The sequence below is a fragment of the Macrotis lagotis genome, chromosome 1, assembly GCF_037893015.1.
Source record: "Macrotis lagotis isolate mMagLag1 chromosome 1, bilby.v1.9.chrom.fasta, whole genome shotgun sequence".
Lineage (NCBI taxonomy): Eukaryota > Metazoa > Chordata > Mammalia > Peramelemorphia > Peramelidae > Macrotis > Macrotis lagotis.
Window position 1 is genome coordinate 404,095,320 of NC_133658.1, and position 27,624 is coordinate 404,122,943.

Sequence of the window (27,624 nt, forward strand, 5' to 3'; positions counted from 1 at the left end):
CAGGATATAATACAGACCTGGCTCACTATTTACCTCCCAACTATACTTCCAGGTTAATAGTACATTCTTCCCCTTCAGACATTTCAATTCTAAGCAAATTTGCCTTTCTGCAATTCCAACTCAGTATCTTTTGCATTAGCTATTCTCCCCCTCCCTTCCCCTCTCTGTCCTCCTCCTTCCTTTCTCCTTCTCCCCCTCCCTCATGTTTTCCTCATACCCTCCCCCCCAGTCTCTGGAACATACTTCCTCACCTCTTCATCTCAGAATCCCTTGCTTCCTTAACTACAAGCTTAGCTTATGGGTCACATTCATTGGGAAACCTTCCCTGATACTCTTTGCTGATGACACTTTTTCTTCCTTCAAATCATCATATATACATTTAGCTATTTATATGTGATATTTCCTAGTAGTACTTGAAAGCTCCTAAAGGCAGGGGAAGTTTTTCAATTTGTCTTTGTAGTTGCAGGGCCTTGGATACAACAGGTGATTAATAGATGCTTTCTGGCTTCTAAGATGTCCTATTTCTTCTTTGCTCAGCCTACATCAATTGTCCACTTGGTGTTTATGGATGTATAGTTTTCTGGTGTACCTTATTTTTTTCATCCTTTCCTAAATGAAGTTAGTGACAATAGAAGCATCGGCACAGTTTGTCAACTGGGAGAACAAAATATGATTTTATTTTATTTCTTTTCATTTCCTTTTCCCTAGTGAAGGCATCCACACTGTTGGATATTTGGCTTCTCTACCTAGAATCTGCTTTTAGTAGTGCAAATTTCTTTTGCAGCCAAGCATCTTTCCTTGAACAATATTTCCTTTCAGGAAAGATAATCACAAACTCTGATTATAGCTATGGAGCCATGGGGCAAATGACAGAGATTTCTGGGTCTAGGCAGAAGCTGTCTGGCTCATCCAAGCTTGGAGGGGATTTAAATGGAGAGTCAATTGGAATAAGGCTGATAATAACATATTATAGAGATTATTCACATAATTGGTATCTCTGAATTAATTGATGGTAAAGGCAATGTGGAACTCCATTTTGTCTTCAATATCACCTGATATCAGATGCTTTAAATTTATGCTACCTCAGGATTTCCAGGGAGATTAGCCACAAAAAAAGTCACTTAGGATCATAGATTTAGTTTGGGAGGGAAACTTGGAGATCATTTAAAACAACCTTCACCTTCCCATTTGATAGACAAGGAATCTGAGGTTTAGCAAGATTAATCAACTTTCCTGGGGTCAGATAGAGAGGCAGGGTTTGAACTCAGGTCTTCTTTATTCCAAACCCTAATTATGTAGCAATACTGTGGTTAGATAGTAATCAGGAGTGACACTAAAATTTCTACAAATTGAATTATACTTGAATGATTGCCATCTTGACAGTGAGGTACCCTACAACCATGGTTTCTAAACTGGTGACTGGATCACAAGGTTATCACATTTTATTCTGTATCTAAATAGCACTTGTTTAATTTAATACAGAAAAGCAGAAAAGTTTCCTTGTCACCATTTCTCCTTACTTCTTTAAAGGTCTTCCACAGATGGCTGAGTGAGACTAGCCCTTAAAAATTCTGTTGGGGATGTGCAAACTCAGCTACTTGTGCCTTCAGTCTGTGTGACCTCATTAAAAAACAAACAAAAAACAACAACCTTGTTCAGACTTTGAGTATGTGGGCAGTCATCCTGCAGGAGATGGCACTGGCAAATACTCTTGCATGATCACTAATCCTAACTCCCCATGATAAAGTAAGGAGGGAGGAGCTGGGGTGGGGCACTAATCTCAGCTTCTCATGATTTTTGTTCTTTTTGTGTTCAATCTGATTCTTGGCAACCCCATGGATGCCAGATCCTTCTATTCTCCAGTATCCCCCAAAGTCTGCCCAAATTTATATTTGAGGCTTCCATGACATTATCTCATTCTTTCTGTCCCTTTTCCTTTTCCCAAATCAATGTGTCCCAAAATCAGGACCTTTTCCAATGACTCCTTGTCTTCTCTGATCTTAGTTATTTTTTGATATTAAGCTTCAAGCCAATTTTTATACTTTTCTTTTTCATCCTCATTAAGCTTCAACCTCAATTTTTGACCTTCCAATGAACAGTTTGAATTAATTTGTTTTGACTGATCTGATTTTCTTGCTGTCCAAGGAACTCTCAAAAGTTTTCTCTAGAATCACAATTTGAAATCATTGATTGTGTATCATTCAGTTTTCCTCTTGTAATCGTACTTTGCTATGGGAAAAACCATAGTTTTGGACTATACTGACCTTTGTAATCAAAGTGATATCTCTGCTTTTTATTATGCTGTCCAGATTTGTTATAGCTTTCCTTCCAAGGAGCAAGAGCCTTTTAATTTCATGACTGTGGTCAACATCTATAGAGATCTTTGAGCCTACGAATATAAAATCTGACACTACTTTATTTTTTCTCCCTGTATTGGCCAGAAAGTGATGGGACCAGCTTCTATGATCTTAGTTTTTTTTTTTTTTTTGATGTTAAGCTTCAAGCCATCTTTTATGCTTTCCTCTTTCATCCTCATTAGTTATTTTATCCTCATTCTTAATTAATCCTTTCTTTCTGCTTTCAGAGTGGTATTGTCTGCATATCTGAGATTGTTGGTATTTCTCTTGGTAACCTTAAATCCAACTTTTAATTCATCTAGCCTGGCATTTCATATGATATACTCTACCTGTAGGATACAATATACAGCATTGTCATATTTCTTTGCTAATCTTAAATCAGTCAGTTGTTTCCTGCTGAATTCTAATTGTTGCTTCTCAGTTTGCTGATTCAGGACTCCCATCTCTTTGAGGACTTGCCACATTTTGTGGTGATCCACAAAGTCAAAAGCTTAAGTACAGGTCCATGATTACTGGAACTCCCTTGCTTTCTTCATAATTCAGCAGATGTTGGCAATTTGGGGCTAGTTCTCTGCCTCTTTGAAAACTAGCCTGCTCTTCTGGTAATTCTCACATCACATATTGCTTGACTTGCAGATCTTAAGAACAGTTTTGCTGCCATGTGAAAGGAGTGGAACCATTTGGCAATTTGAACATTCTTTGGCACTGCCTTTCTTTAGAATTGGGGCATACACCAGATTTTTTCCAATTCAGTGTCTGAGTTTTCCAAATTTGCTGGCATAATTAGAATGTAGCACAATGTAGTACATTAACAGCATCAGCTTTTAGGATCCTAAAGAGCTCAGTTGGAAATTCTATCACCCCCTCTAGCCTTATTGTTAGCAATGCATCCTAAGGTCTACTTGACTTTCATTTTCCAGGATGTCTAGGTCTGGATCAGTAATCACACTATGATGGTTAAAGGTGGTGTTAAGATCTTTCTTAGTTCTTTTGTATATTTTTGCCACTTCTTAATATCTTCTGCCTCTGTTTCATTCCTACCTGTCTTTTATCAAGTCCATTTGTGCATGAAACATTCCCTTGATATCTATTATTTTCTTGAAGAGATTTCTTGTCTTTCCCATTCTATTTTTATCTTCTACTTTTTTTGTACTGCAGTTTTTTTAGCTTATTTATTTAAATGGAATTAAGTGACTTGCCCAAGATCTCACAACTAGGCAATTATTAAGTGTCTGAGGTCAAATTTGAACTCGGGTCCTGACTCCAGGACCTCCTGTTGCATTGCATATTTAAGAAAACCTAATCTGTCCTTACTATTCTCTGGAATACATTCAATTGGGTATATCTTTCTCTTTCTCTTTTTTCTTTCCTTCTTTCCTCAGCTTTTTGTAAAGGCTCATCAGACAGCCATTTTGTTTTCTTACTCTTCTTTTTCTTTGAAATATTTTTTATTGCTGCCTCCCTGTCTGTCCATAGCTCTTCAGGTTCTCCACCAGCTCTAATACCTTAAATCTATTTATCACTTTCACTTTACATGCATAGAGGATGTTTTTAGGTTAAAACTATATGGTCTGTGGGCAGCTAGGTGGCATAGTGGATAAAGCACCGGCCCTGGAGTCAGGAGTACCTGTGTTCAAATACAGTCTCAGACACTTAATAATTACCTAGCTGTGTGGCCTTGGGCAAGCCACTTAACCCCATTTGCCTTGCAAAACCTAAAAAAAAAACCCCAAAAAAACAAAACAAAACTATATGGTCTGATGATGTCCTCTACTTTCTTCAATTTAAGTCTGAATTTTGCAATATGTTCTTGATCTGAGCCACAGTCAGCTTCAAGTCTTGCTTTAACTGACTGTGTAGAACTTTACCACTTTTGGTTGCAAAGTATATGTTCAATCTGATTTCAATATTGACCATCTGGTAATGTCCATTTTTAGATTCATCCTTTGTGTTGAAAAAGAATGTTTCCTATGAACAACAAATTATCTTGACAAAAATCTTAGTTTCTGCCCTGCTATTTTTGGACTCCAAGGCCAAACTTGCCTTTCCTACCTTAGCATTTCAATACCTTAATAATCAATGGCAAAAAAAAAAATAATCAATGGCATACTTTCTTGTATATTATTTCTAGGAGATGTTGTAGGTCTTCATAGATCAATCAACTTTGTTCTCTGGTATCAATAGTTGGAGCAAAGACTTGTATTATTGTGATGCTGAACTGTTTGCCTTGTATTAAAATAGATATCATCCTGTCATTTTTAACATTATAACCCAGTAGGGCTACTACATCTAAGAATCATTTGATTCTTATCTGGACTGGTATATGTAATGATCACCTGAATTAAATTCATTCATTTCTATCCATTTAAGTTTATATAATATATATATATGTATATACCCAAGATATCATGTAAACATCTTTCCATCTCCTGTTTGACCATATCCAGCTTATATTGTTTTTGTTCTATCAACACATTTTTGTCCTTTTGTGGAAGTTGTTTACTCATATCTATAAAAAGTAGCACCACAGTTTGAATCAGGACTTTGGAACCCAACCATTACTCTCTAGTTATTATCTTAATGGATTCCCTCCTCCCCAGTTCACACTCTTACCTTGAAGAAAGTCAGACAGTCTTGGTTCTCACTTTTGTCCTTATCTCTCAAATCAAAGTTATAAAGAGCCCGACAGAGTGGAGGAGGTTGTGGAAGCTGCTTAATGACTTCAACTGAACTGATGGGGAAAATCCCACTGTTGCCATTGATCTCTCCCTGGTACCAGTTTTCATCAAGCTGTTTTCGAAGGAGGATAATATCTCCCTTGTTGAACCTCAGGTCACTCGGGTTCTGTCCTCTATAATTGCATAGGGCTTTTGCTCTTGGTACCTGTGGAGAGAAAAAGAAAATTCTTCATTACTCAAAAAAAAAAAAAGAGGTAATGTGGTAAGATGACATGAACATTGATCTGACAATATTCTAGTCTTGACTTACTTCAACTGATTGTGTGAACATGGGTAAGTCATCTAACAGTCCATGTCAGTTTTCCTTAGCACCAAAATGGAGATAACTATATGGTTTATTTTCTTCCCAGTTTGCTAACTGAAATAACAGATATAGAAATGCTTTGAATATATATATATATATATATATATATTTAAAATAGGAGTTCTATTATTCTTTTTTTCTGTATGCATGACTATATTAATCACTGTGAAGCCTGAGTCAACTGGTTGTTACCCAAAATAATCCATCAATTCAGTCACATTTTTTTAAAAGCAGTTTTTTTCTATTGGGAGATATCAAACTCCCAAAATAGTTTAAAGACCTTTTGGCTAAGTTTGGCAACTCAAAATTAATTTCATAGAGATCACTCCAGTGTAAATTTATTTTATTTTAAGTTACTTTTCTTAGTTCATATCCATTTTCCTGAGTGAGATGATAAAACAGTCAGATTTCATGCCAGATTCCCTGGCTACTCATGAGAAAAGGGTTGAAGTTATTGACTGAACTCTTCCAAGGATCTCATGAATCCACCATGATTATTCAAAAGGAATTTTGAACAACTCTGTGTGGCTTGGGGATATAGAACAACTTGAAAATTCACTTTGCAGATTGGATTAGGGAGTCACACCTTTATATCAATCAAACTCCTGGAGAGTTTGACAGTGAGAGTCCAGAGAGCCCTAGTAGTGAAAGAGCAAAGGAGCTGGAAGCAGAGGGAGTGGAAGGGGTGGAGGGAATCTAGGAGAGTTAAACCAAGTGGAGCAGGTTTGGCCATCTATGCAAGCAGTCAGCTATCCTGGGAAGCCTCTCCTTACCCAGAAAAGCTTTGAACAAGAGCAGGAATGAGAGCAAGATATTTCCAAGGGCCAAGACAAATCTGCTAGTTACAGGAGGGAATAACACTTGTTAAATGAGCTTGTGTAGAATCATCACTTTAGTAGATGCCTTCTGTTCTTTTCTCTTTGTCTCTCTAGTGTTCTACATTCATTTGTTTAATCACTAATTCATTTGTTCATTCAGCAAATATTTATTCAGAAGCTTACATTATGTATGGGCAGCTACATGACTCAGTGGAGACTGTGCTGGGTCTGGAATCAGGAAGTCCCAAATTCAAGCCCAGTCTCACAGACACTTACTAGCTATGTGAATCTGAGCAAAACACTGCAGAATCTTTGTCATGAAAGCCTCATGGACAGAATTGGTGTGCTATGGTCCATGGGGTGACACAACTGAACAACAATAGTGTGTGTGTGTGTGTGTGGTTCATCAATCTGGTGTTGAAGAAGATAGAAAGAAGTTTAGGACATGGTGCAGTCCTGGCCCTTATGAAATCTTCCACCTAGTTGGGAGATAAGACTAACTCAAATAACTTGAATAGATATTACCCAATAAGTACACAGGAGATTTGAGAAGTAAGGTTGCAGCTGATGTGGCAATCAGGTTAATCTCAACAAAAGAGAAAGATTTTTACCTTTAGTCATTTGTCTCAAGGCTGGCCTAGGAGCTGGTGAAGGCATTCATCTTGGAGACAATGCTAGCCTGGAAGTCACAGGATTATAAATCTATAATGTTTGTCCTTTATTCTTTATTTATTTATTTATTTATTTAATAGGACGGACTTTATTGTTAGGTTGACCAGGGAGACCATGACAGAGGTGGTCAGGGCTGTTTGGAGCGGGGCCAGAGGCAACTGGTGAGAGAACTAAAGAAAAGACTCTGTTTGGTGGTCTTGGCCAGGTCAGCCTTGCGCTGCTGCTCCTCCTGCTCCAATCGAGACTGCCGCTGTTTGAAGACCTCCAGTGGGTCGTTCTCTAAGGCGTAGTTCTCCAGGACTGTCCAGACGTCTTCTACTCCATTCAGGGCAATGGTCTTGAGGAAAGCAGACAGGTCAAGCAGCGTGCGATCGTCAGAGTTCCCATCCCAGGGTAGCAGGACCACCCCATTGTTAGGCTGAAGCCGGAAAGGCCTCCTTCTTACAGTCAACCACCGCCACTCGAGCTGGGTCTCTGTTCAGGCATGAGATGTCCTTGATATGGTGTCCATCCATGTAACATGTTGCATCTTGGAAGAGGCGGTAGGAGATAAAGCCATGGGGGTCCACACTGTCAATGAGGGGAAATGCTGTCATGCCGGTGTCTGAGGTGAAGATCACAATCTCATAGAGGGGGGCCAGCTGCTGGAAGAGAGTCTGGATGCCTGGGTGCTTCTTGAACTGCCAGCCTGTGGCTAGCGACCACTCCTGGGTGCAGCAGGACACCCATCAGTTCCAGGGCAAGCATATATGGGGGTTGGTAATATGGTTCTCGAAGAGGGTCTGGGAGGAGGCAGGGGCTGGTAGGTTCAATGATCATCTGTTGATAATCCTTAAAATACTTGTATGTTCGTCGGAGCTGTTGAACCAACACAGGATCATTGTCAAATTCGTCTGGAATCTTCTCATCATTTCCATCCACAGAGTTGTTTCCAAAGACATAAATTATGCTCACGGTCCCCCCAGCCCCGAGAAGGCCTGCCACCCAGATGGCCAGCTTCTTGGCATCGCTGGGGCCCTGCTGCTGCTGGGACTTTCGATGTGTGGGCAAAGGCAGGTCTTGCATATGACTCTGTGTCGGGCCTCACAAAGACCTGGGCCGGGGCACGAGCCCGGGCTGGGGCCGTAGCCACCACCGCAGCCTCAGCCAGTGCCCGCCCCGCAGGCATGAGGGCAGCACCACCGCCACCACCACCGCTGAGGCCTTCATCTTGCTGGGTCGCTACCACCGCCTGTCCTTTATTTTCGAAGAAGACCATGAGCATGATGTGCTAAGTCACCAACCTCACTTTCTCTTCCAGAACCATCTGGGTCCAATGGCCAGATAGGATGACTGGATATGGCCCTGGATGGGAGGCAATCAGGGTTAAGTGACTTGCCCAAGATCACACTGCTAGTAAGAGTCAAGTGTCTGAGACTGTATTTGAAGTCCTGTCCTCCTGACTCCAAGCCTAGTGCTCTATTCACTGTCACCTCAACCCCTTTACTTTACACAGGAGGAAAATGAAGTTGATAGAGGATTAGACTTGTTCAAGGTCACACGGAAGGTTTTGATTCAAATTCTGCCCCAGATATTTACATGCTTATATGTTAGCCAGTTACTTTATCTCTTTCAGACTTGGCTTCCTCATCTGTAAAATGAGAGGCAATAATAGCATCTACCTCACAAGATTGTGAGACCCAAATCATATTACACATAAAAGTGTAAGGCTTATAAAAACCTTAAAGTCTATATATATAAATGCTAGCTATTATGACTGACCTCCCTAAGTCTCAGTATTCTCATCTGTAAAGTGTGGATAATAATACTAGTGGTATTTATCTCATATATTGTTGTAGAGATTCCATTAAGATAATCAAACTAAAAGCTAGTATTTATGTGTTTTAGTGCTTTAAAATTTGCAACATACTTTACACATTATCTCCTTTTATAATGATATGGCACATAGATATTAGTTATTATTATCTACCACCTTAAGGTTACTTAGTCACAAAGGAATCACAAAGTAGGTGCTTAATAAATGCATATTGAATAAGCTCCCCAGCTGCATTTGGCCCACTCTCGTCCAAATTCCAGTGCCAGAATGGAGTTTTAAAAGCATGTGGGGGGAAAGCCAGGGAGGCTCTTTGCCTTTCCATTCTGAAAATGATTGCAAGTGCAGGTGGCACACGCGGTTTAATGACTACTGAGCAATTACACCCCCAACTCAAATTTCAGAAAATGTTTAAGATTCTTTGAAGATGCTTGAACTTTGAAATCCCCAGGTAGAATTAATAGCAAAACCACCTCCAACTGCAGCTGCCACCTCCTCTTCTCACCCATCCCCCTCCGTATGGAGTTGTTCTAGAGGAATTTCTAACTGCTATTTTTAATGTGAAAATCCTATTTATCAGTTTAAGCGTCATTTTGGGCAGTCTTTCCCCTGGGTCACTCAAGCCCATCCTCTTTCCTGCAATGGTACTTTTCTTTCTTAGGCTGAAAAAAGAAATCAGGGCATGGCGTGAACGCCACTTAACATGGTTTTTCATCACAAACTTCATCCAGGGCTGTGCCTTGTAATGGAAATGCATCTCTGGAGTCTTGGCAATTTGTTCTCTTTGCTGCTGAGACTATTATCATGAATTATTTAACTCCAAGGCCCTTGAATAAAAGTCAAGCACCCGAAGAGACTCAGATGGCTAATTCCATCCCATTCTAAATGGTTTCTCTAGGGGAAATGGTTCAGAGACCCCAATAAAATATCACCTGATATATTGTTTGTAACTTTTTTTATTGTCTGTAATTGTTTTCTCTCCCCACTACCATGAAGCTTCCCACTCAGAGAGTCCCCAAATTGCCTTCCCGCCATTCTTCACACATGGAGGCTATCCAAATTGAAGTTTAATGTGTGTCTCAAATGGAGGTGACATTCCTTGCTGAGGCCACAACCAGCAATGATTTAGTGATGAATTTGTTCAGGGGGTTTCTGGTCCCTAACTAATTTGCTCACTGAGAGAGGATGAGGAGGTATCAGTGAGAATGGTATATTTGGTATTGTCTTGCCCTCTTTTATAGAGGTGGCAGGACTATGGGTGTAGAATGTTATATATGCTATGGTATATGCTATGGTTGGTTTTTCTGAATTACTTTTTTTAAAATCATTGATACAAGAGCGGGCTCACTGGGTATGGGAGGGAAGAGGGAGATATTAAAAAATGAATGTGATGTAAAAATAAAACAGTAAGAAAAGAAGAAAATAATGTTGATGAATACATAGAAATAATCAGCCATGCCTCTTCATATAGGAAAGATCTCCTATTTCCTTGTGTGGTATTTCTACTTGGTTGCTGTAGTTCATTCATTTAACTCTTGTTTTCTTCCCAAAGATACTGGAGTTGTTTTGCCATTTCCTTCCTCAGTGGATTAATGCAAACAGAGTTGAATTAACTTGCCTAGGGTCACACAACTAGTAAATGTCTGGGGATGAGTTTGAACTCAGGTCTTTCTGACTCTGGACCCAGTATTCTACCTACTGAATTACCTCACTTAGCTGCCTTATTAATTTGGTACACATGGCTTTCAATGAGGAAAAACAAACTCCATGTGGAAAGATAAGCTAAAAAATAATTTAAGGTATATTATGTGAAAGAAATATAAGAAATTCAGACTATTAGTTAATTACCTGTGCATATGTTACATTCATACCTCTTCCCTCATTAGAATGTGAATTTTTTTTTTTTTGAGTTTGGTTTTTGCAAGGCAATGGGGTTAAATGCCTTGCCCAAGGTCACACAGCTAGGTAATTATTAAGTGTCTGAGGCTGGTTTTGAATTCAGGTCCTCCTGAATGTGACTTCTTTGAAGGCTGAAATTATCTTTTATTTTGTCATTGTGTCCCCAGTCCCTAGCTTAGGACCAAATGATTATTTTTAACCTATACCTTTGATTTTATTGATGGAGGGATCTCCTGGTTTTAAATTTTTTCTACTAATGCAGACCAACTACTGTCTGACAACTCAGAGTCACAGAGAGCTGCCTAGGGGGTGGGGGTGGGGTCAAATAATATGTGTGAGTCAGATATGACCTTTGGTAGACCTGACTTCAAGGCTCTGAGAAGAGTTGTAAGACCTTTCTGGAATTCAGCAAATTTGGTGACTTGGTTATCTTTATTAGGACCAGAAATCACATATTTTTAGATTTGGAAGGAAGCATAGAGGCCATCTAGTTTGTCCTCCCCCATTTTAAAAAGTAGCAAGTAGTGGAGTCAGAATTTAAACCTAAGTCCTCAGGCAGCTGGATGGTATAATGAATAGATCACTGGGGCTTAAAATCGGGAAGATTCATCTTCATAAATCCAAATCTGATCTCAGATACTTATTATCTATGTGAACCTGGGCAAGTATCTTAGTCCTGTTTACCTTAGTTCCTCATCTTAAAATGAACTAGAGAAGGAAATGGCAAACCATCCCAGTATCTTTGCCAAGGAAATCCCAAAATAGGGTCATAAAGAGTTGAATATGACTGAAAGGACCAAATAACAGCAACCACCTCTAAATGCAAATCTCACATGCATTCCATTATACCAAACAGCCCCCCCCCAACTAGTTTTCAATTTGAAAGCATAAAAAAGTGGTACATTGCTTAAAGGGAGAGAAGGGGTGAGTGGGTAAAATGAACATAAAACTATAACCCTTTTTGCATTGGGAGAAAGACCTGAGTCCTGCTAAGAGCCTGGCTTGACAATGAACATAGGTGAGGTCTTCACAATGGCAATAAAAGCATTTATATTGTGCTTTAAGACTTGCAAAACACTTCACAAATATTATTTTATTCTACTCTAAAAAATCCTGGAGGATATGTGCTACTATTATCCTCATTCTACAGAGGAGAAAATTGAGGCAGAGACTAAATGACTTTCCCAGTTAGGATGTAGGAGTGAGACTGGATTTTTAAACTCAAGACTTTTTGACTCCAAGTTCAGTCTTCTGCTCCCTACTGCCCCACATAGCTGCCTCTTCACCATTTTTTACTTCCCTCACACCTTAAGGGATCACTTAAAGGAAAAGGATGGCTTGCTTTTCTCATCTGGTCAAAGTAGGATCAAAGCTAGTGTCCTCAATCAATGGATTACTTTCTTGAATTTACATAAGGGAGGTTGGAAGATGAATTTGTGAAGGAACTAATTCTTTTCTTTTCTTTTTCCTCCCTTGAGATTATATAGAAATATTGAGAGATATCTCTCCATTATCTACTTTCAAGTCAAACTGGCCTTCTTTTTTTTCAATTCACATTCTATCACCCACCCTTATGCCTTTAATGGATTGTACCTAAGCCTGGTATTCCTGGTATTCCTGGTATTCCTGGTATTCCTTCCTTCCTTCCTTCCTTCCTTCCTTCCTTCCTTCCTTCCTTCCTTCCTTCCTTCCTTCCTTCCTTCCTTCCTTCCTTCCTTCCTTCCTTCCTTGTCTTAGATTACCCAACTTTTTTTAAGATTCATTTAAGCCATGTTCTATAGGAAGTCTTTCCTTAATATTCACTCTTTCCCCAAATTATTATATGGCTATTTCAGCATTTTAGTCTCTCTTCCATCCCTTTCTGCCTCTCTCTCCCCAAGAATGTAAACTCCTTGAATGCAGGGTCCTTGACTTTGAATCTTCCTCTTCTAGCATAATGACTTGCAGATAGGGACTTAAATTCTTGTTCAATTATATGAGAAAATAATGCACAAATGGTGAAGAAAAAAGTCTAGAGAAAACCAATAGGGTCAGATATGCTGCCTCAGGGACAACAATTTATAAAGAACTGAGCAAAGATGAGCAACACAGTCTTTATTATCACGTCACTTTTACTGAGAGGAAATTGAAGTAAGTGACTATACAACAACTCAAATTGGATCAGTAAATGATTCTGCCTCTCCTTTTGACAATCATATTAGAATAGATTTGTCAGTGGAGGCATTAGTCTTAAAGTCAAATGATAGCAATGAGTAAGCTGATGACAGTGGTATATTCGAAAGTGCTAATGGCCCAACCCAGACTGCATGTGTTTTTCTATTTTTCTGCTAAGGAGGGATGGGAGCTGGGAAGGTTCAGTGCTCACTTAACACATCCAAGCTGAGCTGGCTACTCAAATGAATCCCAAACCGCCTGCAGCAATCAACCTTTTAAGCTCGTGTTACCATGGCTATTTAAGCAACCCATGGCTATTAAAGAGGCAGTGTGGAGTAGTGGACAGAGAACTGGCCCAGAAGACACACACACTGGTTATATGTATGTTGTATGACCCTAGGCAAATCATTTAAGTTCTCAATGCTCTTGGCAATTCTCTGATTCTAAATTGTTGAGAAAGGCTGACTGGCATGGATAAAGGGAATTTCCTCACCCTATATCATTTTGTTAACACAAGGGATCCCCAAAGTCTTAGCATATCTTTATGATCAAATAGTTTAAATCAGCATGAAGACTTTTGCCACACTGTTTATATAAAATTCCTTAACAATGAAATTGGAAGTCTTGATAGTGGAAATTCCTACATCTGGATTTTAGATAAAAGATTAGCTATCTGTTAAGTCCTTGATATCCTCAACTCATTTTTTTTTCCTATAAAGAGGTTTACTTTGCAAGGGTACTCCAGAGATTCAATGACATTTCCCAATGATTAATAATCAATTTTTCTCTGTGCCATGCTGTGATTATAATAATGACAAAAGTAATAATATTTATGTACTGTTTAAGATTTGCATAGCAATTTCCCACACACTATCAATTCTGGTCGTTACAATTTCATGAAATAGAGGTAATGATCATCAGCCCTCTTCCCTTCCCCCATTTTTTACAGATAAGGAAAATGAGACTCAAAAAGGTCAAGTGATTTTCCTAAGTTCACATGCTCTAAAATAATTTATTATTTTGATATTGAGGTCATCCTGTTAGATAATGGATTGAAGTTGGCCTAGTCATGCCAGAGGCAATCATTTTGTTGAGTCATTTTGTTCAATTTACTTTGGGTAAGTAACTTTAGCAGCAGGTTAAATGAAAAAGTTTAAGTTTAGGTTTGTCTCAGTTGCCAAGATGGGAGGTGGGGGTGAAGCAAAGATTCTCATTGGGTTTGCTCTATATGTCTTTCTTCTGACTTTAATAGTTTAAAAAGTTCCAAATTAATCCACCCATTTCTAGTACTCTTTGTCAGTTTCCTATCTTGTTTTTCCTCTTCCCTTTGAGACTTTTCTCTATCCTTGTCCTTTTTCTTCTGACTACTGAAAGTTTGTAGTTGCTCCCTAGCTGGACTCATTTGCTTAACTATCTCTAAAGTTACTGGGAAAAGATCTACAATAGCTACTAACTAGCAAAGTTCAGAAATGCCATTCTTTGGGGCAGGTGGTACTTTCCTCTATCTTTGCATCATCTACACACATAGACTCTATCCAGAGATTCATCACTTACTAATTCATCACCGACTCTAGTCTTTCCCAATCACTGAGGTGTAACATACCTTAGACTTAAGCTATTTTCTTTGGTCTCTCATCCATCCTTAGCCTCTTGTCTTCCCTTTACACCAGTCCTGCTTTTCTCTCTCTTCTCTCTTCCCTAGAGTGCTCCGTGTTAGGACTGCATGTTAGAGCATAAAGTCTCTGCTTCCCCTGGCAAGCCCAAGCAGCTTTCCAAACTCACAAGGATATTGTTGCTTGACAGAGATAAGGAGCACAAACAATCTACTGTTATTGAGAAGAAACTGCACAGGGCCAAAATAGCCTCTTTTTGGCTCATCAATCAGCACTTTTTAAAATTTGTTTTCTCCAAAGTTTCCCCAGGGTGTCCATTCACATCAGAACAACCTCTGAAATGGAATAGACATTGGAGGCCTGGAGATCTTTAATAGAGCATATTGTAACCCCTTTGTGAGCCAAAGCCTGCCTCTCTCTCTCTCTCTCTCTCTCTCTCTCTCTCTCTTCTCTCTCTCTCTCTCTCTCTCTCTCTCTCTCTCTCTCTCTCTCTCTCTCTTTCCCTTTCTCTTCTCATTTCAAAGGGAGCCAGGTGGGCAGCAATATCTCCTAGGGGATGAACAGATGGTGCGTGAGTGGCCTGACTAACAATGGGTAAGAAACACCTCACCTAGGTTGGTTGGGAGCTGAATTACCGTGAAGTACCTCTGATCCTCTCCAGTTTTTCCAACTTCAGTATCAGTCTTCTCAATAGGCAGGGCATTTTCTAAAAGATACACTCTTTATTTACATTTGGCATAAGAAACTAAGCCAAAACTACCATGAAAAGTGAGGAAAGACAAAAGTAAAATGTCTCCTTCAGGCTACAAAACATCTCTGATGACATATAGGCAGTCCTCTTTCCTTTTTCTCCCTCTTTCAATTAATAGGAAGTTATTCACCCCAACCCCCACCCCAGAAAAAAAATGTTGGTATATAAATGGGAGAAACTATAATGTGGAAAAACAGGAGATCATTTCCATTGAAAGGGTTTATGCTTAGAAACCTTTACAAACTGAAAAAACTTGAAGCATCTTCATTTGGACAGATACAAACCTCTAAAACTTGTGAGTAATTTCTTTAAAATCCATTCAGCTGTAAGAATTTGAAAGGGATCTGTCACTGCCTGTACTACTTTCTGACCTAGCTCAGGACATGAGAAGAAGGAGGAAGAAGAGGAGAAAAGTAGGAAGTGAAGGAAAAGAAAGGAGGAAAAAAGAAATAAACTTAGCAATACAGCATTTAAGATTCACAAAACACTTTCCTCAAAAAAAGCATAGAGTAGGCAATAAAAGTATTATTATTCACATTTAACAGAAGAAACACACACACACACACACACACACACACATATAGAACTCAGAGTTCTAAAATGTTTCAATATTTACAAAAGTACTTTCTTTATAACAGAAAGTTTTCCTTTTTGTGGGTCCTAGGTCCTTTTGGCAGGCTTCTCAGAATAATGTCTTTAAAATACATGAAATAAAATGCAGAAGATTGCAAGGAAACCAATTACACTGAAATACAATTCCCAGAATATTTTTAAAAAGATCATGGATTCCAGATTAGGAACCTCAACTTTATAGCAATCCTGTAACATAGGCAATAAAAGTACTATTAGGCTCAGTTTTTAAGTGAAAAACTAAGAGGCTCATAAAAGGAAAATGATTTGTCCTTAGTCATATGTCTGAGATGGAATATATCCCATGGATTTTTGAAGTCATAGAACCTGGATTCAGTTACTGACACTGCTATTTACTGTGTCCAAGGCAAGAAATTCCAACTTTCTGGGCCTCAGTTTTCTCTTATCAAATGGAGTTGGGAAGAGAGGGACTATATAATCTCTGAGGTTCCTTACCTAGTTGAGTTTTTTCCTTTATAATTTTATCTTTCAAAAAACACAATTTATTGATATATATTTTCATTTACAACAATATTGATATATTTTTCATTTACATTTACATCTTCATTTCCCCCCAGTTCTACAAAGAAAGGAGAGAGATCTGGCTGTAAAGCTATCATTCTATCATATAGATTCTGGTGACAGGGTCTTTCCTACCATACCACCTCCTGAAGAGTAAATTCAGAACAGAGGTTTGTATGTAGATAACCAAGCCAAAGAAAATGCAGGTCAATAATATGATAAAATTATGCATTTTTAGCATAGCAACTAAAGAAGCTGTTGAGACTTCAGAATCTTCAGTTGAGTATAACAGACAAACCAAGATAAGAAACATACCCCTGTTTCTAGGATATATTTCCCATTTATCCTGTTTGTTATTTCTTGGTAGATAATTAATTGAGAAGTATAAAGAGATGACACTCACCAAAGGGCATAAGGACTTTTCCTTGATCACCTTTAAAACGGTCCCCCTCAAAAACTTCTAGCTTGGGTAAAAAAAATCTCTTCTAAAATATTTTATTTTAAAAAATTAAAAATTTTATTGACATCTTTTTTCCACTTTTTTTTGCAAGGCAAATGGCTTGCCCAAGGCCACACAGCTAGGTAATTATTAAGTGTCTGAGGCTATATTTGAACCCAGATACTCCTGACTCCAGGGCTGGTGCTTTATCTACTGTGCCACCTAGCCACCCCTCTACTTTTTTTTGAGAATATATCCCTCTTCTCTTTCCTACCAAGCACTCTATCTCTTGCTTTGTAGTGGTAATAACAGTAACTAGCATTTATATAGCACTTTAAGATTTTTCAAAGCACTTTGCAAATACCTCATTTTTATTTTTATAAAAATCATAGGAAGTATTTTTGTCATTCACAGATGAGGAAACTGAGATAGACAGGATTTATGTGACTTGCCTAGGGTCACACAGCTAATAAATGATTGAGGCTGGATTTGAACTCAGGTCTTCCTTACTTAAGGGGTAATTAGGTGGTGCAATGGAGAGAGCACCAGGTCTGGAGAGTCAGGACAATCTGAGTTCATATTTGAACTCAGACACTGACTAGCTGTATGACCTAGAGCAAGTCATTTAACTTGAATTTGCTTCGGTTCCTCCTCTGTAAAATGGGGGCACACTGGAAAAGGAAATGGTAAATCACTCCAGTTTATTTTCCATGAAAACTCCAAATGGCATTACAGAGTCAGATATATCTGAACAACACTAAAATTACAACTTCCTGACTTCAGATCCTGTATTCTATCAATCCTCTCTTAAAGGAAGAGAGGGGGATAAAATTAATTATCTGCCAAGACTGACAATATGTGCAGTGGTTCTAATTCTCTTTTTCTCTTGATTTCTGAGTCAAGCTTGAACATCATAATTATACAGCATTCTGGTTTGTTGTTCTTTCTTTTTAAAGCATTGTGGCCATTATATACATTGCTTTTTTGATTCTTCTTGCATCACTTTGAATCAGTTTACATCATTTTTCCCATGCTTCTCTCTATTCATCATATTCTTTAGTTCTTACTCTGCCAAAATAGTTCATTACATTCTCATACTATAATTTGTTTAGCCATTCTCTCACAAATGAGCATCTTCTTTTTTGCTTTGATACTAAAAGCAATGTTACTACAAATATTATAAACTATCCTTATCTTTGACTTCCTGTCAGTATATACTTAGTTATAAAATCTTTAGGTAAGGACATTTATAGTCTTTTTTCCTAACATGCTTTATTTATTTTTAAGATTTTATTTTTCCCAAATACATGTAAAAACAATTTTAACCTTTTTATATTTTTTGCAATTTTGAATTCTGAAGTTTCTCCCACCTTTTTTGTCTTACTTCCTTTTTGAGAAGGCAATGAATTTGATAAAGGTTAGCCATGTGCAGTCATACAAATATTTCTATATTAGTTAAGTCATGAAAGAAAACACAAACATAAACAAAAAGAAAAAGAAGTAAAAAAAACTGAATGCTTTGATTTTCACTCCGATACATCTTCATTCAGATTCCATCAGTTCTTTCTTTGAGGTGGATAGTATTTTTTATCTTAAGTCCTTTGGAACTGTCTTGTATCTTTGTATTGCTGATAACAGCTAAGTCATTCACAGTTGTTCATTGTACAATATTACTCTTATTGTGCACAGTATTCTCCTGTTTCTACTCATTTTACTTTGCACAAGTTCATATAGGACTTTGCAAGTTTTTCTGAAGGTAGCCTGCTTATCTTTTCTTTTGGCACAGCAGTATTTTATCATAGTCATATACCACAATTAGTTCAGCCATTCCCCAACTGATAGGTAACCCCTCAATTTCTAGTTCTTTGTCACCACAAAAAGAGCTCTTTGAATAGTTTTAGTACATAATATTTTTTCCCCTTTTTTGGATCTCTTTGGGATACAGACCCGTTCATGGTATTGTTGGGTCAAATGGCATGCATAGTTTTATAGCTCTTTGGACATAGGTCCAAATTGCTTTTCAGAATAGTTGGATCAGTTCATAACTCCACCAATAGTGCATTAGTATTCCTTCTAACATTTGTCATTTTCCTTTTCTATCACATTGACCAATCTTATAGGCATGAGGTGTTACCACAGAATTGTTTTAATTTCCTTGAATATTTCAAAATAGCTTTCTAGAATGGTTGAACCAACTACAATTCCAAAAACAATATATTTAGGTGACCTTTATCTTTCTACTTTGAGCTTACCTTGAAGAATATAGTATTGCAGAAAGCCCCCCCCACCTTTTTAATGCCCCCATAAACATTTTTTCTTTCAATTATGTAGAGAGATATGAGATAAGGGGGGACAGAGAGTTAAAGAGTTTCTTTTTCCATATTTTCAAAAAGGGGATGGTATATTAATACAAACTAAAGAGTTTTCTTTCAACACCTGCTGGTTGGAGTAGTTTCAATCTGGTTTTGGTGTATTTGCTGTCACTGAAACTTGTTGTTGGCATGCCTGTTTATAGCAATTAGAGATGGATCAGATTCCCAATTTAGCAAGATAGTATACACTTTCCTGTTCCTAGGGGTCCTAGTTTTTTCTCTTGTTCTTCAGGTGCTGCTTTGATGGGCTTTTCTCACTTCTGTTATGTTGAATATGCCGATGCTTTTAAATCCTGCATAAACTTTTCTATGGAGTTGTTATACATGAGACTATTGCTTCCTTGGGTCCTTTCTTTTATTAGTGTAATGCTCTGTGTTGTTTTTCTCTTTCTTACACTTCTTTGTGCTTCAATTTAATCAAGTCACTAAATTATCTCTTCATCTTGTCAATGAACTGGTCAAAGAACCCTACTGGCTTGCAAGGGTAATTAGAACTTTGTTCCTTTGTACTCTCTGTACACACTCCACTCCTTTCATGTCATAATGTTTCTATATTTTGTTTTGTGTTGAATGAGGAAACAATAGCCATGGGGATATGTTTATGTATCATGAAGACAGAAAAAAGCGGTACTGAGAGTGTGAAGATACAAGAAACAGAAGCACTTTAAGAAAAAGATACATGAGTTAATATCCTTGATTTGTCATTTCTTAGCTCTCCTAAGCCTCCATTCTCTCAATTAATGTAAAAATGACCTCCCTTTCTGAGAAGAAAGAGAGGTATGGGGAGTACACTGGGGACTTGATGACCTTTTGTCACCTCAGTATATCAGACACATGGGAGAAGCTCCTCTGAGTATCTAATTATCTTCGGTAAACATAGAAGTCTGCCACATAAAACAAGTAGGATTAGAGTATGGCCAACAGTAATTATTTTCCTTTCATTATTTGCATCTGTCTATTAAGTCAGATGAACTAAGGGGTTGAACTTTCCCTTTAGTACATACAAAAAAAAATTAAACCAACAGAGTGACTGTCTAGAATATAGAATAGCAGAGACTCAGGAAAAGGAAATTAAGGATGGTATTCTATTTCCTTTGCCTATTTCTTCATAGATAATTCTTTATTAGTTGGGGGGGGTTGATAACCTAGTCTGTGATTTTCCATGCCTTTAATTTATTTCTGCATACTACTTTGGGGTCATTTAATTACCCACTAAGAAGTGGGCAGGAAGAAATTCAAGCTAGTCTGAGAAATCCTACTGTGTGGGAAGAAGAGAAAACTCATAAAAAACTTATAAACCCCCCAAATCTGTAGATATCAATTAACTAAGCTTTTATCATTCTTTATTAGCATGATCTATAATCTTTGTTTTTATTAGTGTAGGAAATTCCTATCAAGGAAACTCCCTCTACCAATGTAGATAGTTACCTGCTCTACAACTTATAGTTTTGGAGGCTTGTCTCCAAGATAATAATAATAATAATAATAGTGTAAACTTGGTCCCAGTATGATATTCATCACATGCCCCAAATGCATCTGTTTATTCTGAGTACATGTGTATCATGATTGAATTTCACTTGTCTCTGTGGCTTACTTGAGTCTTTTTTAGTTCTGAAGATAAGGGGGAATAACAACAGAAGCCAAGAAGCAAAGTTCTGGATTTTGATAATTCCATAGGAATCAACAAAACACAGACTTTGAGTTTCCAATATTCTTTGGACATTGAAATACAAAACAATTCTTGGTGTTCTTTCTCTTCCCCTTGGCTTCCATTCAGTCCTGGACCCCATTCAACAAGTCTGAGCCTCCCATCATAAAAAACAGGAGGCAAATGAGAAGGGGAAGCAGTTCAAAGTCTTTCTTTATGACTGGCAGAATTCTGCACTATAATTATGTTAAATGAACTAGTTATAACTTCTCTCTTATTGACACTGGATTATTATGGGATTGTATACATAGGTTTGCAGAATTCAGTGACCAAACTTAAGGGTTTTTGGACATTCCTTGACATTGTCTAACTCCCTCCACCCTGCTCTTAACTGGCCTCCCCCATCCCCCTTAATCACATAAAACAAAACTAATAAACAAATACATATAAAAAAATTCAGGAAGGAAGAAAGATGAGGTCAGCTCCTAACTAATGTTCCTAGTCCATACAGAGTGGCTTGTTGAAACGGTCTTTTACAGAAATACACTTTGTCCAATTTAGTATTCTCACTTGAATACCTTTTATTGCTTACAATATGACTGCCACTTAACTGACAAAAAGATGAAAGGACAGGGGTAGATTTCAATGACCACAAGGTTATTACAAGAATCCAAATAGTATTCTGGAAGTTAGCAGCAGAAGGCAGTGATGTGGTTTGGCCCCATCAGTTGTTTCTAAGTTAACACATGTCCTATTTTCTTCTTAACTCATCTTGCCTCAAACAGTTTTCTACGAATTAACCCTTGCCAGTGACTCTGGAGAAAGCAGGCAAGGTTTACTATAGTAATATTAAAGGCATCTTTTTCTATATAGTCTTAGAATTAGGGATTAGGAGAGAAAGTCAAGTTATTTGCTAGAATCTTATATCCAGTGTTTTGGGGCACAAAGCTCTCTTTTGGAGAATGTGATTCAACTTGCAGATAATATGAATTCATATACTAATGAAACAAGATAGAATTCCACTGTACATGCAGCAATAGTCTTCCAGTTGGGCTCTTAGTTGTACAAATAAGTTTATAGATAGACATGGCTTGACCAAATTTTTCAGCTATCTGAAATACCCTCTCTGGTCTTTGAATATCTTTTCATCTACTTCTTTTTCACTCCTTTTGTGTGTGTGTCATTTTCCTATTTAGTAAAACCAATGGACTTTTCAAAGAATGTTTTTAAATAATTGAAGAAAATTTGAAAATTCATTTAGAGGTTATTGAAAATAAAGATATAAATTTTTTTTCACCAAGTTCACAAACCCCAAGTTTAGAACCTCACCTTGGTTTCTCTTAGTATTCCTCTCTAATGCTCTACACACACAATAATAATTAACATTTATATAGCACTCACTGTTTACCAAACACTACAATTTTTATCTCATTTGATCTTCACAACAACTCTGGGGAGAAACAAGTTTTTTTTTAATCCTCTTTTTACAGATGGAAACTGAGGCAAATAGAGGCTAAGTCATTTGCCCAGGGTCACACAACTAATAAGTACTTGGGGACCGATTTAAACTGTCTTCCCAAATCCACCCCAATATCTACTATACCAACTAGTTGTTTATAACCTGAAGACTTCAAAGACAAATATAAATTTCCAAGAAAATCCTAAAAAAAAGGGGAGGGGGTCAAAGGGATAACCAGTATTCAAAGAAACAAAGGACATTAGTGCTGAAAGGAATCTCAGAAGTCATCTAAACTCACTATGATGTTTTATGGAGGAGGAAATGGCAGATGTCTCTTGATTCCAAGTTCAATGTTCTTTCCACTCTACCTTGCTTCCTCCCTTCCCTCTCTCCCCTCCTCTCCCCCTCCCCCCTCCAATTTCACTTTGGTTCATGATTCCCTGAAAAGATGTTTATTGACAAGGTCTAATCTCCTTCAATAAACTCCAAGGAATATATGATCAATTTTTACCAGGCATTCTTATCTTCCTGAAGATATAGAATGCCTGAGGGAAAGTAGTTTTATTTGCATTAAATTAATCAACAAGTATTTAGGAGGCACCTACTATGAGCTAGGCACTGTAGCAGATAAATCCTGGAAACAGAAAGACAAAAATAAAACAATCTGCCTTGAAGGTGGGGCAGCTAGGTGGTGCAGTGGAAAGAGAACCAGAGTCAGGAGGATAGGATTTCAAATTCAACCTTGGACAATAGACCCTTCTAGCTGTGTGACCTTGAACAAGTCACTTAACCCTGACTACCCCAGATCCAGGGCCATGTCCAGTCATCCTGATTCATACCTGGCCACTGGACCCAGATGGCTCTAGAGGAGAAAGCGAGGCTGGTGACTCAGCACAGCATCCCCTAACTCAAATCCAATTTATGTGCTTGTCATGGCATCACCTCCCTGATATAATGGTCTTCTTCTAGAATGAAGGATAAACAACAACATAATTTGATATAAAATATATTCTCATTAAATAAAAATAACTTGGGGGGGGTTGGAAGTCATTCTCTTTAAAGTTCCATTTCCATTTGGGACATCATTGTATTAGGAAAATATAGTAAAAACATTTGGAAAACACTTAGAAGTGACCTTAAAGAACACTTAAAATTTTTTTTAATAGAGTAAGAAACTGAGAACTAGAGAGGTCAAGGATCCTGCCATATATCACACAGTTAAATGTATGTATGAGAACTGGTCTTACAACTAGTTTCTTGAACTCTAAATCAAGTGCTCTTTTCCCTATACCATACTACCATCTTAGAAAGGTTTGGGGATGGAATATGGTCAGAGGAGGTTCTGTCCTGAATGATGTATTTTTTGGTGAAAAGAAATCTTTTTTTCCCAACTAGATTTAGAGAAATGTTCTTGACTTGTCTTGCTATTGGATTTCAATGACCAAAGGAGAGAATGAGGTTGATGACTTTACACAGTTGTTTCACTTAAATTCAGTTCATTTGCAATTCAAGACATTATCCTCCTCTGGTCATTGATCCTCTTCAAGAAGGAAGGATGAACAACAGCAGTGAAAGATTCCAAACAGAACAGACCTACCAGACATTATAACCTTAATAGAGAGCATTCCAATATGGGTTTGGAATATGCAAATTACTGTTTAGAATTTTAGGTAAATCATATTTCAACAGCAAAGAGGGAGTCAAGATCTTTAGTTCAACCTGAAGATATATGCATTTTCTTTGTTTTCCCTCTCTAAATTTCCCATCTATATTATAAGGTCAATGACTGGCTTGTGTAAAATGTTAGTAAACTGAATAGGAATGAAAGAATCACCAAGTCCAATATTGAAATGCAGATATGTATAAGTAACTTTCTCCATAAAGGTAAATTGGCAATTAACAGGAAAAAAATAAACAGAATGTTCTAAACCTGGTTTTTATATCCCTGCCTTCTATGAAATGAGGCTAATATTCTATAATCTTAGAATGTTTTCTGTGAATAATCAGTAAATACTTTAAGATAATAATGATGTCATAAATAATGATGACAGTGATGATAAGGTGCTGATAAAATTATCTCTGCAACGGATTTTAAGTTACTCAATTCAGAGCATGACCATTTTCTTTTCAGATCTCATATATTACTTTTTTTTTTGCCATTTGACAATATATAATTTTATTTATCTGTTTTTTTTCTAATTATATGTGAAGATAGTTTTCAACATTTATTTTTATAAGGTTTTGTTAGCATTTTTCTCCCTCCTCTTCCCTCCTCATCCTCTTTGATAGCGAACAATCTGATATAGGTTATATATGTATAACCATGTTAAACACATTTCTATAACAGTCATGTTATGAGAAAAGAATCAGAACAAAATGGGGGGGAACTATCACATATTACTTTTTCAAAAATATTTCTTTAATGCCTTTTTTTAAGGTTTTTTTGCAAGGCAAATGGAGTTGAGTGGCTTGCCCAAGGTCACACAGCTAGGTAATTATTAAATGTCTGAGGCCAGATTTGAACTCAGGTATTCCTGACTCCAGGGCCGGTGCTCTATCCACTGCACCTAATGCCTTTTTTTTTTTAATAGTACCAGTTTTGGGATTTTACTGGCACAGGGAACTACTGATGGGGAAGTTCTCCCTACCAAGGTCGGTCTGCTCTTTTTCTGTCACTTATAATTTTAGAGAGTTGTCTGGGACATTGAGAAAATCTAAAGTCCATTGTCACAGAGTCAGTTTGTATCAGAGATGACCTGAATCAAGGACATCTTAACCCTAAGACTAATTCTCTAGTCACCATACAACAATTTATCTGAAATGTATTTACTCTAAGATATTCTTCTATATTATGGTTATTTGTGTATGCATCTTTCCCCTTGAATAAATTATAAACTGTATAAGGGCAGGTACTGTGTCTTATCCTTTATCCCCTCTTCCCTATGTTTTGTTTAATAAATATTTGTTGAATAGGCATTTGAATAAATACTAGATGATAACAAATGAAATAAAGTATAACCATTCGGGTCTGGCCCTCAAGAAGAATAAGCACATAAGAAATAAATTAATCAATTATTCCAATAAGTACTTATTAAATATCTATTCAAATGCTGTTCATGTAGAATTTTCTTAATTCTCATATTGAATGATATATCTTCTTTTCTCCCACTCCACCCAGCTCCCAACTTCTTCTCCCTCCCCTTCCTTCAAATTTCTAGTATATCTGCACTACAGTTATGCAAATTCACGATTGGAAGGGACCTCAGAGACCATCTAATCCAATGATTAACTGAAAAAAATCTCCTCTATAGCAAATCTGGAAAGTAGTCATCCAACCTTCCACTCCCACCTTATGTAAAAGCAACAACCTCTGCAAACAATTCATTATACTTTGGGACAACTCTAATGTTAGCAAGTCTTTCCATAAATTAATCCTAAATTTGCCTCCTTTTAATTTCCACCTATTCTTGTTAGCTCTGAGACCAAGCAGAGTAACTATCTTTCCTCTTTCACATGACACTCTGTAAATACCAAAAGACAGTCCTCATGTCTCCAAGGTTTTTTCTTCTCCAAGCTAGTTAAACAATGAGCACTCAAAAATATTTATTTACTCAACATTTAAAACTTGGATAGGTTTGCCAATTAAGAGAAAGATCAATGGTCTTGAAACTGAATTTGATTTCCTTACACATCCCTGGTCGCCAGGAAAGGGACCTATGAAAGCTTCAATTTCTGAATTTGGATATAATATTCTAGTGTATGTATCCTGATGTGTGCCAAACCAAAGAGAATGTGCAACTCTGGGGCTTGGCTAATTTACCTTCCATTGATTTGGGGAGAGGGTCTCAGATTACCAAACAGTTCATTTTCTTACTCCTTGATCAGAGTAATTTTATAGTCTGGGTGAGGAAGCACTGATGCTGTCTACAGCTGTCTCTTTAAACTATCCAAACCAGGGAAAAGCTAAGAGCTTTCCAAGTTTTGGGGAGAACAATATAAATTAACCCTCAATCCAATTCTTTGTTTTCAAAAATCAAGTGCCTAAGAATGTTAGTTTCTTGGGGATCAGCTCTGAATAGAACTTTCAAAGACATCCTGTCAAAGTGGGTGTTGGGAAATTGGGCTCCAGTATCATCTGGGAAGGAGTGAGTATCCAGAAATAGAACAGGGACATTGTAAATGAGCCGTGAAAAACAGGCCTAGGCCCAGGTCCAGATGTGCTTCTGCAAAGGTTTGGCAGAACAGTGACAGACAAGGATGCTGCCCAGAAGAAGTGGATTCCTAGTCCCAGAACTCCAGTGGGTTAGGTTGACTTAACCCATGATTTTGACCACAGCCCTGCTGTACTTTTGTTTTGACCTGTCTCAAGCTCAGGTGAATTGGAAAAGGGTTAAATAGGCTGTTATTCTACCTAAGTGGTCAGTTTTTACAATGAATATGGTCCTTAGTTCTTTTGATTTCCAGGTTAGGAGATACAATTAGATTTTCCAATTCAATATATTGTGAATATATGAGTCTTCCTTAATAATCACCAGATTCTTTAGAACAACTATCTATTTGTTTGGAAATAGTCTTCTTCCTCATCCCCCCCATTTCCTATTGCTTATTTTCCCCATCATTTTTAACCACTTTGCCATTTATTTTCTTTCCTTGTTTCTTCTTTTTCAATCCATCTCCATCTCCAGTTCTCATTTTTCCTTATTTTCTTTTGCTACATATATTGTATCTCCTAACCTGGAAATCAAAAGAACTAAGGACCATATTCACAGCTGAAACTGTGAGAGAACAATGCCAAAAGAACAGGTAGTACTTAGGATATTAACTTCACTTGTTGCCTTTTTTTATTTCTAGTCTTTTGTTAACATGAAAGATCTAACATAGGAATAGAAATAACAGGTCTCACACATAAGCATTACAACAACGTAATAAAGGAATGTTGAATGGGAATGGATTCTATTACCTTGAATATGTGGTTCCAGTGTTCATTTATTAGAAGTTCCTGGGACTCCATTTTCTGTGAGATTATGGACCCAAGACTCTGAAGATTGTGTCACAAGGAGACAACAGTAGGGATAGATGGAAGGGGAATATGGGAAACGGAGAAGAATCTGATGCATGAAATGAGGGGTATCTAAGACTGTAATTGTGATATTTAGGCATCTATGTAAAGTTCTATTATTTTCCTGATGCCCTGGGGAATAAGATAAATGACTGCTGAGAGTAGGGAGATGAACCAAGGCAGGAAGAACAAGATAGACCCAGTTTTCAAGGAAGGATGCCCTAAAGTCTCTAACCAACTTGTTCTCTTTCCAGGGAGGGAGAGAAAAGAAAGGGAAAGGAAGAAGAATAGAAAAAAAGAAAATGAAATGAGGAGAGGGAGGAGTGAGAAAGGGGAAGAGAGGGAATCTTCCAAGGAAACCAGAAGGGAACTTGAA

At 37.6% G+C, this 27,624-nt stretch overlaps 2 protein-coding genes across 2 annotated transcripts in view; both read right to left on the reverse strand.

Annotated features, from left to right (window-relative positions):
• SH3RF2 (SH3 domain containing ring finger 2) overlaps nucleotides 1–27,624 on the reverse strand; it is a 166,039-nt gene that overhangs the window by 107,335 nt on the left and 31,080 nt on the right. The window contains exon 3 of the mRNA XM_074212696.1: nucleotides 4,971–5,240. Within this exon, the coding sequence (XP_074068797.1) occupies nucleotides 4,971–5,240 (270 nt within the window). The remainder of the gene's footprint in view (nucleotides 1–4,970; nucleotides 5,241–27,624) is intronic.
• The window catches only part of LOC141506171 (mitochondrial import inner membrane translocase subunit TIM50-like), a 51,131-nt gene continuing 28,753 nt past the window's right edge, over nucleotides 5,247–27,624 (reverse strand). The window contains 3 exon segments of the mRNA XM_074212697.1: nucleotides 5,247–7,319; nucleotides 7,321–7,596; nucleotides 7,598–8,233. Coding sequence (XP_074068798.1) covers nucleotides 7,017–7,319; nucleotides 7,321–7,596; nucleotides 7,598–7,954 — 936 coding nt within the window. The 5' untranslated portion in view covers nucleotides 7,955–8,233 and the 3' untranslated portion in view covers nucleotides 5,247–7,016.